This window comes from Kwoniella shandongensis, chromosome 1 (assembly GCF_008629635.2).
Source record: "Kwoniella shandongensis chromosome 1, complete sequence".
In the NCBI taxonomy this organism is placed as follows: Eukaryota; Fungi; Basidiomycota; class Tremellomycetes; order Tremellales; family Cryptococcaceae; genus Kwoniella; species Kwoniella shandongensis.
In genome coordinates, this window is record NC_089287.1 from 1,788,979 (window position 1) to 1,802,462 (window position 13,484).

The 13,484-nt window shown below is 50.9% G+C and overlaps 7 protein-coding genes across 7 annotated transcripts; 3 read left to right on the top strand and 4 right to left on the bottom strand.

The window, feature by feature from the left end:
• Positions 1–179: 179 nt before the first annotated feature.
• Positions 180–1,629, top strand: CI109_100646 (uncharacterized protein; the record flags this gene model as incomplete). The annotated part of the gene is made up of 8 exons (XM_032004594.1): positions 180–182; positions 245–280; positions 350–460; positions 552–655; positions 723–811; positions 880–950; positions 1,014–1,143; positions 1,238–1,629. The coding sequence occupies 8 exons, from the start codon at positions 180–182 to the stop codon at positions 1,627–1,629; spliced, it is 936 nt and encodes a 311-aa protein (XP_031861072.1).
• A 369-nt stretch (positions 1,630–1,998) lies between these two features.
• On the bottom strand, positions 1,999–5,586 carry CI109_100647 (uncharacterized protein; the record flags this gene model as incomplete). Its single annotated transcript, XM_032004593.1, has 14 exons — positions 1,999–2,117; positions 2,185–2,910; positions 2,973–3,181; positions 3,238–3,345; positions 3,405–3,887; positions 3,947–4,046; positions 4,101–4,206; positions 4,265–4,532; positions 4,598–4,815; positions 4,881–5,075; positions 5,158–5,266; positions 5,333–5,412; positions 5,499–5,519; positions 5,584–5,586. 14 exons carry the CDS (start codon positions 5,584–5,586, stop codon positions 1,999–2,001), a joined length of 2,745 nt encoding a protein of 914 aa, XP_031861071.1.
• A 360-nt stretch (positions 5,587–5,946) lies between these two features.
• Positions 5,947–7,161, bottom strand: CI109_100648 (uncharacterized protein; the record flags this gene model as incomplete). Its single annotated transcript, XM_032004592.1, has 3 exons — positions 5,947–6,669; positions 6,769–6,957; positions 7,084–7,161. 3 exons carry the CDS (start codon positions 7,159–7,161, stop codon positions 5,947–5,949), a joined length of 990 nt encoding a protein of 329 aa, XP_031861070.1.
• A 949-nt stretch (positions 7,162–8,110) lies between these two features.
• On the top strand, positions 8,111–9,364 carry CI109_100649 (uncharacterized protein; the record flags this gene model as incomplete). Its single annotated transcript, XM_032004591.1, has 4 exons — positions 8,111–8,200; positions 8,429–8,557; positions 8,660–8,773; positions 9,215–9,364. The coding sequence occupies 4 exons, from the start codon at positions 8,111–8,113 to the stop codon at positions 9,362–9,364; spliced, it is 483 nt and encodes a 160-aa protein (XP_031861069.1).
• Positions 9,365–9,568: 204 nt separating this feature from the next.
• Positions 9,569–10,794, bottom strand: CI109_100650 (haloacid dehalogenase, type II; the record flags this gene model as incomplete). The annotated part of the gene is made up of 8 exons (XM_032004590.1): positions 9,569–9,722; positions 9,787–9,910; positions 9,967–10,028; positions 10,117–10,252; positions 10,367–10,422; positions 10,483–10,634; positions 10,692–10,716; positions 10,781–10,794. 8 exons carry the CDS (start codon positions 10,792–10,794, stop codon positions 9,569–9,571), a joined length of 723 nt encoding a protein of 240 aa, XP_031861068.1.
• Positions 10,795–11,424: 630 nt separating this feature from the next.
• CI109_100651 (uncharacterized protein) lies at positions 11,425–12,066 on the top strand (the record flags this gene model as incomplete). Its single annotated transcript, XM_032004589.1, has 4 exons — positions 11,425–11,458; positions 11,519–11,568; positions 11,633–11,710; positions 11,839–12,066. The coding sequence occupies 4 exons, from the start codon at positions 11,425–11,427 to the stop codon at positions 12,064–12,066; spliced, it is 390 nt and encodes a 129-aa protein (XP_031861067.1).
• A 282-nt stretch (positions 12,067–12,348) lies between these two features.
• On the bottom strand, positions 12,349–13,058 carry CI109_100652 (uncharacterized protein; the record flags this gene model as incomplete). The annotated part of the gene is made up of 3 exons (XM_032004588.1): positions 12,349–12,472; positions 12,543–12,687; positions 12,776–13,058. The coding sequence occupies 3 exons, from the start codon at positions 13,056–13,058 to the stop codon at positions 12,349–12,351; spliced, it is 552 nt and encodes a 183-aa protein (XP_031861066.1).
• Positions 13,059–13,484: the final 426 nt, after the last annotated feature.

Below are 13,484 nucleotides of genomic sequence, written 5' to 3' on the forward strand. Positions count from 1 at the left end.
CTTGGATGGATGAGTGAATGAACGCTGTCGAAGTCGTTGACAGATATCATTATCAGCTCATACATCATCGTTCCTCCTCAGCTACTTTATCGACTGCACAACACTCCACTCGCCAGGACTCCTAAACCAGTGTTCGAGCCCCTTTCTACGATCTCATCACTGTACGACAATCCTTCATCATGGTATGTCTCGTTCAACTTCTGGCGACCGACCAAGCTGACAACTTACGTCTTGCCTTTCTTAGTTCCGTAACTCTTACGACTCGGACAACACAACGTTTGTAAGTGGAACATCTTCCACAGCAATTGCCGATGACCACGACTGACTGACTGACTGACGTTCCTTGCAGTCCCCGCAAGGAAAGCTGTTCCAAGTGGAGTACGCTCTCGAAGCTGTCAAGCAAGGGTCAGCAGCTATCGGTTTACGATCAGCTACCCATGCTGTCCTTCTCACATTGAAGGTGGGTCTTCATCGCTCTGTCAATAGACTAGTAGGACCGTGTGATAGGCTGGCTAGGACGCTGACCAATGGTGGATGTGTGACTGTAACAGCGATCGACTGGTGAACTCGCTACGTATCAGAAAAAGTTGATCAGAATCGACGATCACGTCGGTGTTGCTATCGCTGGATTAACAAGTGATGCGAGAGTGTTGAGGTGAGCCAGTAGCTAACTCATACATCCGTTCCTCAAGCTAACAGCTTGTCTCCGCTCCCATTCGTAGCAACTTCATGCAGCAACAAGCTATGCGATCACGAATGACGTACGGACGTCCAATCCCCGTCGCTCGAATTGTGCAAAGTATCGCAGACCGTGAGCTTCCTCTAATCCTTCCGGCCTTATAAGAAGTAGTAAAGCTGACAGCACGCCGTGTCACGCAGGAGCCCAAACAAACACTCAGGAGTACGGTCGAAGACCATATGGTGTTGGATTCCTCGTCATCGGTCAAGATGTAAGCTCTACTAACCCTCTCGAAGCGCTGAGCGGTCAAAGCTGACCAACCGTTGATGTATAGGAGACCGGCCCTCATCTCTTCGAGTTCTCACCGGCAGGTACCGGATTCGAGTACTATGCTCATTCTATCGGTGCGAGGAGTCAGAGTGCCAAGACGTATCTGGAGAAGAACTTTGATTCGTTTGAGAACGGTGAGTATCCCGCCTTTCCCTGTCAAACATGCCCAGTGACATAGCGATCAGCGGCTTCTGAGATGACAAGCTCATTGACTGATATCATCCATAGCCACCCTCCCTGAACTTATCAACCACGGTCTCTCAGCTTTACACGATACCCTCCAACAAGACAAACATCTCTCTATCGCCAACACCTCTATAGCCATCATCGGACCTTCCGATTCTGCCATTGAAGATCTGGCCATCTCGTCAGCTGCGAAACGAGGTAATTTCAGAGTGTGGGAGAACGAAGGTGTCGATGGATTATTGAGAGCTTGGAGAAGGAGTAGAGGTGAACCAGAGGACGGACCAGCGGAAGAGACCGCTGCTGCACCTGCTGATGCCGATGCCGATGCCGCTGCCGCCCCATCCGCGGAGGAAGGACAGACTGCTCAAGGGAGCGAGCAAGCTCCCGCGGGAGCACCCGCTGGTGGAGAAGACGTTAATATGGAAGAGCAGTAGATGGAACGGAACAGATTGTGTAGATACAGTAGCACGAAAATGCATGTCGATCGGTTTCGCGGCTATCGGTTCACGTACGAGCTCGTCCCCTGAAACTCAGGCTCATGTACTGTTCAGATCGAGGTGGTGTTCAGAGTATCATCCGATGCCTGCTATTCAGACAGATCGTGTTGCCCAGGCAAAGAACGGCTTAATATGTGCGAACACGTCACCGGGAGCAAAGCAAACGTTCATGCAATCATGTCATATCAACAACCTGGTTTTTCTTTTCAGATCCGACCTAAACTCCTCTCTTCCTGCTCACTCTCCTCTCCAATCTATAATACCAAATCCAACATAAACTCATCCTACGTCCTCCACGACAGCGCACTACTTCTTCTTACCCTTCTTGCCTTTTGGCGCGGAGGTCGGGGCAGATGTAGGTGTTTCGGTTTCGGGCTGTACTGAATCTGGTGTTGACTCTACAGGTGGCTCGAGGACAGGTGGGGCTGCAAAAATGCGATCACGCTTCGTTAGCATCGAGTGTTTCATGAACTAAGTCTACCAGCAACTCACCCTCTGCTTGGTCACCATTTGTGTTATCGGATTCTTCCTCTCCTCCCACTGTCAATTCCTTGACCTTCTCCACCAGTCCCTCGACCTTTTCCGTCGCCTTGTCCACCACACTCTCCGCAGCTGCAGAGACAGGTGCTTCCGCTCCTTCCTCATCTTCTCTCTCGACCATCACCCCACTACCTTCACCATCACCGACGCTGAACAATTCTCTGTCTTCTTCAGGATCGGCGATGACCTTCGCCACCTTTGTCCTACCCTCGTCTTCCAACTCCTTCTTCCAAGACTTCACTACAGTTCCCATCTCAGACGAAGATGGGGCGTGGGATCTCGCAAAGAGGGCTGCTTCGGGCAGACGACCAGTCGCCGCAAGGAGCTGGATACAGGATGCTGAATCTCCCAATGAAAGATATGATGCGAAAGCAATGTTGGTCTGACCCTTCTCCTTCGCCATGACCGCAAGTCGTTCGAGTCCTGCTCGGTCTGAAAGACTGGTGAAGAGCAATAATAAGGCGGGCAGATCTCCGGCTTTCTCGAATGATTCTTGAGCAAGATCCATCTGCCAAGCTGACAAAGCTTTGTCACCGACAACCTTCCATTTCGCTTGCGAACCGGCTTGAGGGGCAGCACGGACCAAGGAGAGAGCGGTTTCAAGATCGTTCAATGAGATGGCGAGGTCGAACCGGTGATCAGGGTCAGTCGACACGTTAAGAGCGAGCTCCTTGAGATCTGGATCAGTGCACGGGGGTCAGCTGGCGATCCAAGCTACAGACAAAGATCCTACCACTTACCATGCGCCTCAAGGAATCTCGCAACCCTGTTCCGTTGGTCGACGGGCACGTTGGGTAGAATGGCTTCCGCTCCTTCCAGATCTCCACGGAGGATAGCAGTTTGATACTCGACCACGGTCAGTGGCAATGCGTAGCTGAAGACATTCAAGTCCTTGTCCGCGACGTAGACTCGGTTGTGAGCAGGAAGATAGCCGAGAAGGTAGATGCCCCTGTTTTTTTGAGTATTAGTCGATGCGAACACATTGTGCGTACTGGCACAACTCACTGGTCAAAATGGTTGATGACCTGGGCTTGGGCGCCCAAGAGGTAGTTGAGCCTGTTGCTTGAGTTGGTATAGATGAAGCAGTCGCCGATCCACTTGGCAGTCTTGACGCTAATAAGTGAAAGGGTCAGTGACATTGTGAGCCGGCCCAACGAGTAGCCTTCACTTACGTCTCCGAAATGTCGGCGACAACATCGAAAGCCTCTTCGACACCCTCGTCCCCGATAATCTCTCCGCTGTCGAGTCTAGCAGTGTACGCATCTCTGTCAAACCTGAGGATGTAGAAGGAGTCCTCGGCAGTGATGGCGACGAGGTTGCCAGTAGCAGACCAAGAGACGTTGGTAGCGTCCACTTCGACTCTTCTCACTACAGATCCTGTCTCCCAGTCCCAGAACATGACGAAACCGTTCCCCCTAGCAGCGAGAAGAGTACCGCCGTGGATACCCTCGATGGCCCATGAACCGGTCGATTTGATCAATCCCGGTCGCTCCTTGAAGCTTCGGTAGACGCGGATCTTTGACTTGCCCTCTTGAACGGCATAAGTGTTGGAGTCGGTCGCCCAAGCGAAGGATGTACCGCTGCCGAAAGCCTTGTTTCGCCAGGCGAGCGCAGTGTAGATGATGTACTCGCCGTCACCACAGACAGTCACAAATCTAAATTGAGAAGTCAGTACACACAGGTATGCTGTCTGGATGGGTGTTCATCGACTGACCTTCCATTGGGACTGTGTTGCAAGCTTTGAGGGTACACTTCGGTCGTACCCAAATCTCGCAAGGAGACAGCTAATCGTTGACCATCTTCCACAGCCTCGCCTGGGTAGGGCGTCAGCTTTGAGGTCACTTAGAATAGAGCGACGAGAATCTCACCATCAGCACCGATATTGGAGATGTTGGCCGTCAAGATCTCAGTGTTCTTGGCGTAAACTATCTTTCCCGACGCATCCATCGACACGGAAGGCTCGTCTCGTCCAAGCTAATTAGACAATAGTCAGCGGGTCTCCCTGTTGTTCCATCTGCACTGCCATCCTCACCTTGACCACAACCGCACCTTCGTCGAAACCGACGGCAATCTCATTCCCAGACCTTCTGTATGCGACACACCAAGCCCTCTCCAATCCATAGCTGAGCGTGTTCTCAAGTCTGTAAGTTGACGAGTGCCAGATCTTGATGGTCCCATCTTCAGAGCCGGAGAGGATGATTGGTAGTGATGGGTGGAAGATCGCGAACGAGACGTTGGCGGTGTGGGATTCAAGCGTTTGAACGCAAGACTTGGAATGGTAATCCCAGATTTTGATGAGACTGTGGACGTCGTCAGTGAAACGGTCAATAAGAGAATGCGCAAGATATGCAGAGCAGGGACTCACCGATCGTCACCGGTGGTCACAAAGTATGGTTTATCTCCGCCATGGTAATAGTCCACATAGTTGACGCCTTTCTCGTGTGCTTCCAGACTGAAGTTTGGAACGGGGTTACCCAAAGACCAGACCTTGACGGTATGATCGAGACACGCTGAAGCGAATGTTTGCGGGTCTTTCGGGTTAATTGCCAAAGCCATGATATAATGTGTGTGACCTTCAAAGATCTACGCAACGTGTCTTAGTACAACATGCTGGGCCAACGTCGAGAGCGGATGGGTGTTAGACTTACTTGAACACATCGCCATCCTTTCTCCCAATCCCAGCATTTGATAGTCATATCATCACTTCCTGTCAAGACCAAACTGAGAGTTGGGTGGACGGTCAAGCATCTGATATAGTCGGGATGGGCTTCGAATGCGGTGATCTTTTCGCCAGTGGAGATATTGTAAACGCGTAATTGGAAGTCATCTGATCCTGAAACGAACTGTGGACGACGCAGATGTCAGCGTCATCCCCATGCTGATCGGTACCACTACTGCAGCTAGATCAATGAAACCTCCACGTACCCAGTTCTTCCTGGCAATGTAACGGACACATCGAACAGGTACATCGGAAATCTCAAATGTCTTCAAGTCCGTTTGAGTCTCGTAGTTCCAGATCTTAACTTGACCATTACTGTGGCGAGCAGGGACGATGTCAGCGGCCCAGTCCACTGATACGCGTGGGAACCATTGTACTCACTATAAACCCAGGATGACATGAGGCTCGGTCGGGTGGAAGTCGACTGATTTGACACGGTCCGACCGAGCGAGGAGTTTACGCTGTGCAAAATGGAATACAGATGATCAGCTTGTATATAGGAGTATGGCCTTGATGTGTTCAGCGCGTTAAGCGGGTCCTGACTCACGTTGATGTCAAGTAACATCGGCTACGAATTCATTCGTTGATAACATTAGCATACACGTTGACATGTGGAGACTGAGGTGACGCACCATCTTGGTCCAAGTTCCTCTTGCTCGTGTCGGTATTTATAGGAATCGAGGTTTCGTAGACGTGTAAGAGGGAGTGACGCGCCTGGCGGGAATTGAATCAGACGAGATGAGAGCGATGGTGTATGTTGATGTGTTAGCGTTAGGAGATGCTTAACGTTCAAGTGTGATTGAGCGTGAAGCGTGGCATGCGTTCAGTGAATGAGCGAGGACAGCGAGCGGGGGTCGGCGCGTTGATTCGTGTCCCTGACAAAAATGGTGTACACCGTTGTATCAGGCTGACCCTACTTGTGCACCATACGCCTGGACAAAGCGTCCCGAGTGGTGGTATTCTTTATGCATACAAGAATACATACGTAGTGCCCGTTAGCATGTCCGGTAATACGCTTCTGGGCTCGGCTCCCTGAGCAAACGGTCAAACTCTGCCCATCCCGGTGACTTGTCTGCACCCAACATCGGGACTTCTACATCTACATCTACAACTTCATTGTCTGACTTTCGTCTAGCTGTTGCTGAGTCCCTTGAAATAATATCACCCTGCCTCGCTGTCCTGTGCTCCAAGAATGGTGACTCTGATCGTATCTTTCCAACTCGTTTGGAAGTGAGCGGCAATGCAGTTGCAGTGTCATTTGATTCTGGCATTTCTGTCACTTGCACGATAGGAAGAGGCTGGGCTAACGAAATCCTAACATGTGACATCTGATCACGGGCTCGCGGACCGTTGCTGATCGTAGTGCGGGGAGATATTGTCCTTGATCCTGATGCTGTCGAGATCAGACGCTCATCCCCGTCTGCAGCGTTTGATCTGTGCATGTTCGAAGCCATAGGAACGAGGATGGGCGCAGGTTTGCGTTTAGCTTGAACCGGCAACGTCGCTCTCGATTGAACAGGAAGCGTCGAGGATCCGTCTTGAAGAACGATGGTTTGAGAGGCCGGTGACGATGGAAGAGCAGAGTACGTATCGTGTTGGGGAGAACCAAGTTGGGACATTCGAAGTGAAGGGGGGATAAGAAACTGCTGAGATGCCGAAGGGGATTTTATAGGCTGTATTACTTGTGATGGTCTCGCTGTTCTAGGAGAAGATGATATCTAACATGTGCCAGAAGCGCTTGTCAGTGGGTGCTCGTATGCCAGTACATAATCCAAAGGGGAGTCAGGTTGGGACGGCAAGAATTGTTTTTGACTTACCGACTGCCTCGATGAATCTCTTCGACGCACATCGATCGACCGTTCGTGTGCGTCATTTCCCTGTAACATCAAGTTCTCCGATAGCACGATGTTTGGCGAAGTTGAGAGACTTGGGGATCGGGGAAGCGGAAATCGAACTTGGTGAGGATAAGGTGTGAGGCATCGAGGCGGCTGAAGATGTGGTGACGACTAACGGTTGGTCGAGATCAGCAAAGGGTCGTCACTTGCTGTAAGTCAGAAAATGTGTTGAGCCCACAGCAGGTTTAAGGAGTAGGTAGAACAGTGCAAGACGCCAACGAGACATGATATACTCACAGGGATGAGAAGAATTGGCGGATCATCTGCGGTTGTTGTTTCTGCCGTCAGACTCAGCCGGGTCAAGGGAGGCGACATCAGGGAGTGTTTCATCGGTGAGAGTAGTAGCATATTAGACTCTGGGGGTTGTATACAACTACATTAACACGAGTCCCATCAAAGCGAAAAAGTTAGTTCCAATGTGACGATTTTTTTCAAGATAAGCTGGGCCAAGATCGCTCAATAGGGTCGAGTGTTTGCTCGCTGTCGACTCAGGAGTAAGCCGTCCTTAAGGCAAGATCGTGCAACTAGAGTAGGTGTGACTGTTGGTCGATATCGACGTTTTCGAGAGAGTACCAATGGTGACGGTACTCGTTCACGCCTTTGAAGTTGTCGTCGGAACTCAGCTTTCGGAGCGAGGGGACTCAGTAATGCACGGCGATCAACAGGATGGTCAAAGAAATAGAAGAAGGCAGCTCTATGTTCCCTAAGCGATGGTCGCGCATATCACGTTATAAACCACGACAAGGCAGTTCGTTCCAATCAGTTTCATTATAGGCTTTGTTACATGTTTAGTTGAACCAAGATCAAAGGATCATGTGTCATTGTCGCAGGATCGCAGGATGAAAGGGGGGTAAAACTTGGTTGATCGATTTCTCGATGCGACACACCAAGATCAAGTGACCTCTTACCCTCCCAGTCCCATGCTAGCCTGAGGTATGTCTGTCAAGGGATCAGCGACGTTTTAGCACATTATCTAAAGATTGGGGAACGCGGGGTATCCTATGTGTCATCTACGACGCGTTCTTCCGATCGCATCAAATCGTTCTCATCGGACTCCCTTAACGCCGACAGGATTTTCACGGTGCCACATCCATCATGAGCTTTCCCACGCTTGCTCACTCCGACCCTGCTCCCCCTTCCCATTCTCCCGACCGTTGGATCCTGCTTGCGCTCTACGACGAGACTCGCACAGAGGTCATAGCAGCTCAAGTCATACATAGCTTGCCCAATCTTCTTACTCAACTAACACCAAATCATCATTAAAATGTCCGCCGATCTCCAGTGGTTGCTCATCCGAAAGTGGAACTCCTTCCAGGTTAAGGGTGGTCACGGTCCCGTTTTCTCCAAGGAGAAGGTGAGTCAGGAGAAGGATTTGTGTTGAACGCAGGTTGGATGGAGGGATAGGGGATAAAATCGCCAGAAGGACTACATGAAGGATACAGGAAGGATGGAATAAGAGTCAGAGACGGGACAATCTGGAGGGGAGACTATAGTCCAGCGAGAATGGGAATGGGAAATAGGGAGAATCAGATAGCATTGGAGGAACGACGACCAAATACTGATACTATGCGTTCACTACCAGGGAAACCTCCTCAACCGATCTGCCCACAAGTTCTCCGGTCTCGCCAACTCCAAGGTGATCAACATCTACCCTTCCGCTGAGGGTGGTGTTACCATCACCAAGGTCAAGGCCGACGCCAAGCCCAACCAGGTGGGTTTTTGATTTCAACGAATTAGCACAGAGAAAGGGAGGCAAAGGATGGCACGCGGGAAAAAAGACAAGCAATGCTAATAGGCTTGGTTCGTTTGATAGGTTGCCTCTGCTCGATCTCACGTTGCCCTCAAGCGATCTACCGGTCCTCGACGAGCCAACAAGATCGCCGCTGCTGAGACCGCCGGCAAGGGTTACCGAGCTGACCTCCGAGCTGTGAGTGGGATTTTGCCTTTAGGAGGAGAGCCGGGTTTCTTGTTTCCCAGTACGGCGCATCCGCCGTTCCCTTGACATATCGCACTCTGTGTAATGCGCGTTCCACATCCCTTCCTTTCCTACTCCACATACCCCCGCAGCCGCGTTAGAACTCCCTGGACAACGTCTCTCTTTGAGAGGCCACATGAAGGGCCGAGCGTATTAGGTCTGCCATATTGTCCAACTTCTATTGGAAAGTCCCAACCATTTCTTGAGCTCGTCGAGGTTTTAACCAGACGTCGAGTGATTTTGTGCTGGTTGGGCAAATCTCTTTTCTCTTTCACCGGATTGGTTAGAGGAAACATTGAGAAGAGAGCTCGAGGAATAGATGATGTGTTGGGGAGCGGGTTGTGTTGGCGATACGGATATGATGCTGATCCCACCGACCCCTTAAACCCACAGTTCGCCGTTGCCCGAGCTTCCGCCCTCCTCCGAGCCCAGACCCGATCCGTCAACCCCCCCAAGTCTTACCCCCAAAAGGTCCGAGGCAACAAGAAGTCCGCCGCCGCCCCCGCCAAGAAGGACGACGAGGACGTCATTGAGCTCGACTAAACGTGTACATCATATCTTCATATAGGGATTTAGAGAGTGATGTCAGTTTGGCTTGTATCATGCGCTTTTGTAGTCAGACACGGTCTGGTCTGTTGGATAAAAAAGACTTTGCTAGGCGGTCTCTCACGATTTTCTTAAATATACATCGTTGGGTCTTCACTATATCTGTCGACTGTCCGTGCCCATTCGAGCTTTCCTCCCAGTCTAATCTCCGCGCTTGTCCCTTTCAATCGCATCGGCAAACTCTGCCATGGTATTGAATGTCCAGTCGGGCTTTGAACTATCCTCTCGGCCCTTTACGCCCATGATCGCACCCGATCGATTGATCCAAGCGGCTTTGAGGCCCATCTTGTGAGCGCTGGCTTGAAATGTATCAGCGTCTCGGTCAAACAAGTTGTAGAATAGTTACAAGAGGCACTCACGGTTCGACATCGTGCAATCGGGAGTTAGCGACGCAGAGCACTTCATTGGGAGAAATGTCAAAGTCTCTATCGAGCGATTCGAGCGCGTACTTGAAGTTACGAAGGTCGGGCTTGTAAGAGCCGACTGAGGTGGGATCAATCAGCACTGTTTCTATAGAAACGAGACAAGAGGATACTCACTGTCTTCTGCAGTGTAAATGCCGTCAAACGATCCCCAACCTTTCTCCAATTTCTTCCTCGTCCTAGTTCGGCATGTCCGAGGTCAGCCTGTCTTTGACAGAGAAGGGATTCGGTGCGGTGTGATCCATTGTAGAGGTATGTCCGACTCACTCTGCGAAGCTGCCATTGTCGACGTTGCTTAGGATGATCAACTTCAATCCTAAACCCTTCAGCTTGCCGAGTGCGTCGGCAGAATCAGGGAATGCAGGCCACTTCCCAACTGATTCGCCAAATGCTTGTGCCGCGTCTGTATAGTGGAGTGGAAAACACCATCAGTGCATGCTTCACTCTTTCCAAAGAGGCGTGATCATGGGCATGGACTTGTGGGCGGTGTCCACAGAGACTATATGGGGTGACTCACCGTCATCTGCCCATAATCTCAGTTCACCGGCCAATGACTTATACGCCAATTTCAACCTACCCATACGGTATGTTAGCTCGGATCAACCTTCTCGAGACGAAGAAGGTCTCACTCACACGGCAGGGTAGACCATCGTCTTGTCCTCTGCTTGAATCCTGTTTTCAATAGCGCTCAGAGTGGTGAAGACCTTTCCGGCATCGGGGCATGTCTTTTGCTCAAAGATCGATTGGAGAGATTCATACATCCCCTTCTCCCAGTCAATCAAGGTCTATCAAGGATATCTAAATCAGTAAGGAGTAGGTTGAGGTGGGACCCAGAGACTTACGCCGTAGCAGTCGAACACAAGCGCTCTGATCAATCAAGATATCGATCAGCTTCATGGGATCTGCCTCCGAAAGGATGGACAGCACTCACTTGTACTGTTCCATGATGTGTTTATGAGTGTGACAGTTGAAGCGTTACGTGCTAGTATGAGAGGTTTACAATGTTATGTTTGGCACCTCGTCCAACTGGTACAGAATACCTCGTTATAATGATCAACAGACGACGGGGAAGGTGTGGAGCCCAGAAGTGGAGGCCGCGGCCAATATGGCGACCCGGCGTTGGCCGACTGATTTCGCATAAGCGGCGCTTGAATGCTTGCATGCCTCTAGGTGTTCCGTTGGACCGTACAAGTTGTCTATGCAAGCTGGAGTAAGTCTAGATGGGACAATTCAGTCTGAGCTCGATAAAGACTACACTCCCTTCGACGACGGTCGACTGCCGCGTTGAGATTGGTGTCATTGTTACTGTATGCACAATTATCCATAATGATCGCTTCTGTGCGACGTACCGGTCGGGTGAGTCGGCCGTGGCAACATGGAGATTTGATCCCGTCACCGTAACTGTCGCGAACTCTTGACTCGGTAACTTGGACCGTCCTGTCCATGGAATCCTCCCTCCTGCACTTCACTCAGCAACCCACAAAACTTATGCTCTCAGCCTCCCGTCGAGCTCTTCCAACTCTCCTTCGCACTCCCGTCACTCGCTCTTTCGCAACTTCGCTCAATCCACTCAAAATGGCTTCTCCCTACACTGTCGTCTCCACTGAAAGTGAGTACTGTCTTGCACATTGACATTCCCGCGTAAGTTGCTAAAGTGTGACATCTAAAGAGGCTCCCGCCGCCATCGGTCCATATGTCCAAGCGGTCAAGTACAATGGTGTGAGTTCCAGCATGACTACATGTAGTGGGATTGGCGGAAATAGCTGACGGACGCATCTCTTAGCTCGTCTACGCTTCCGGTGCTATCCCCCTGGACCCTACTAGCATGACCGTCGTCGCTGGTGGCATCGAGGAGCAGACTGTGAGCGAACGAGCCACGCCCAGCTCAGACCTCCCATAGATCAAAGCTAACGATACCACTTTGTCACCATTCTTTCCTATCCCATCCCTTCCTTTTCTCCACCTGACATATGTACATCCACGTCACAGACCCAAGTCTTCAAGAACATCTCCGCCGTCCTCGCCGCTTCCGACTCTTCCCCATCCCAAGTCCTCAAAACCACCTGTTTCCTCAAATCGATGGACGACTTTGTCGCCTTCAACAAGGTGTACGCAGAGTTCTTTGGCGAGACAAAGCCCGCGCGAAGCTGTGTCGAAGTTGCTAGACTCCCCAAGGACGTTTTGGTCGAGGTCGAGTTTGTTGCTGTTGCCAAGTAGAGCAAAGGATGATAAATGCATTGCATGAACAAGATGGTAGCTAGCGTTGCGGCTTCTTTCCTACAGACTACCAGAAGAGCGCTTGCTGTATGGCTGGCGGATTCCTTTTGCCAGTCTGACGTGCACGGAGGTTGCGTGTAGCCCGGATGGCTGACGCTACGTTCATCATTGAGGACTGCTGTCTCTCGCCCGACGTCGCCAAGCTCCTGAGAGTATGGCTCTACGCTTCACGTCGAGCGTGCCCATGACTAATCTCCACGTGACAATGCTTGTCGGCCCTTTTCAAGCAAATCCCATCATTTCATCGACGATCCCTCTGAATCTCGTCCCATCCATCTCCGGGAACGGCTTCATTGCCTCTGTCCGCTTATCCTCCAAGAATGTCGATAGCTTCTCTTCCAGCTCCCTGTATGTATGCCATTAGCATATACGCATTTCATACATCGAGGGTCGGTTCACGTTTCAATGTGACTCACTCGACGCGCGACACCATCAGATAACCCTGTTTACTCATCTCATCAGCTAATTCGGCTTGATGATTGTCCATTAACGTTTCGTTCGGAACGACCAGCAAAGGGATAGGCGGATTGCGTCGTAGAGTGGTCAAGATCGATCCTGAGCCTGTGGCCAGACACACGTGCGTTAGTTATATCTCCGCTTGAGAACTGATGTATGCAACCAATTTCCAGCTCCACAAATCGTCACTCACCAGCATGACTTATCACCGCATCACTCTTCTTCACCAATTCTTCAAACTTCTCACTGAATCGCATCACCTGCACTACCATCCCATCGATATACTTGATTCCACTCCCTTTACTATCCACCCCTATCCCAAGATCTGGGGGGAGGTCCGCCCGACCATATTGTACGATGAGCTGTTTGATCCCGAGCGAGGAAAGCTTAGCGAGAAGGGGAGGCGAGAGGATGGTGTTCGTAAGTGCGGGGAAGAGGGTAGAGCCGACTGTGACCAGCAGGGAGGAAAGTGTCATCCTAAGAGAGTATTCTGCTTCGACTCTACTAACCGGGGGATGATGAAGGCGTAAGTACAAAGCGCACTTGGTACAGTGGACGTAGAGGTGGAGGGGCACAGCGCACGCACATTTGCAGCCACTTACATTTGTATACTACTGTAAAAGACTCCTTACATCGAATCTTCATTAGTATAACGGTTAGTATAACCGCTTCTCAGTCAGTTCATGTCTAAAACATGCTCCGGCCGCGCGCGGTAGACCAGGGTTCAACTCCCTGATGGAGAACTTCTTTTTGTCTCGAGGCGGATGCATGCATCTGGAGGGTCTGGCTTGATTTTTGGGCTTTTTGAGCACTGAAATGCGCCAAATGTCGAATGAAAGAGGTGGGAGGGGGAAGTGCCACACTCGATTGATCGCGCCACACTCGATTTTGACGCGCCACGT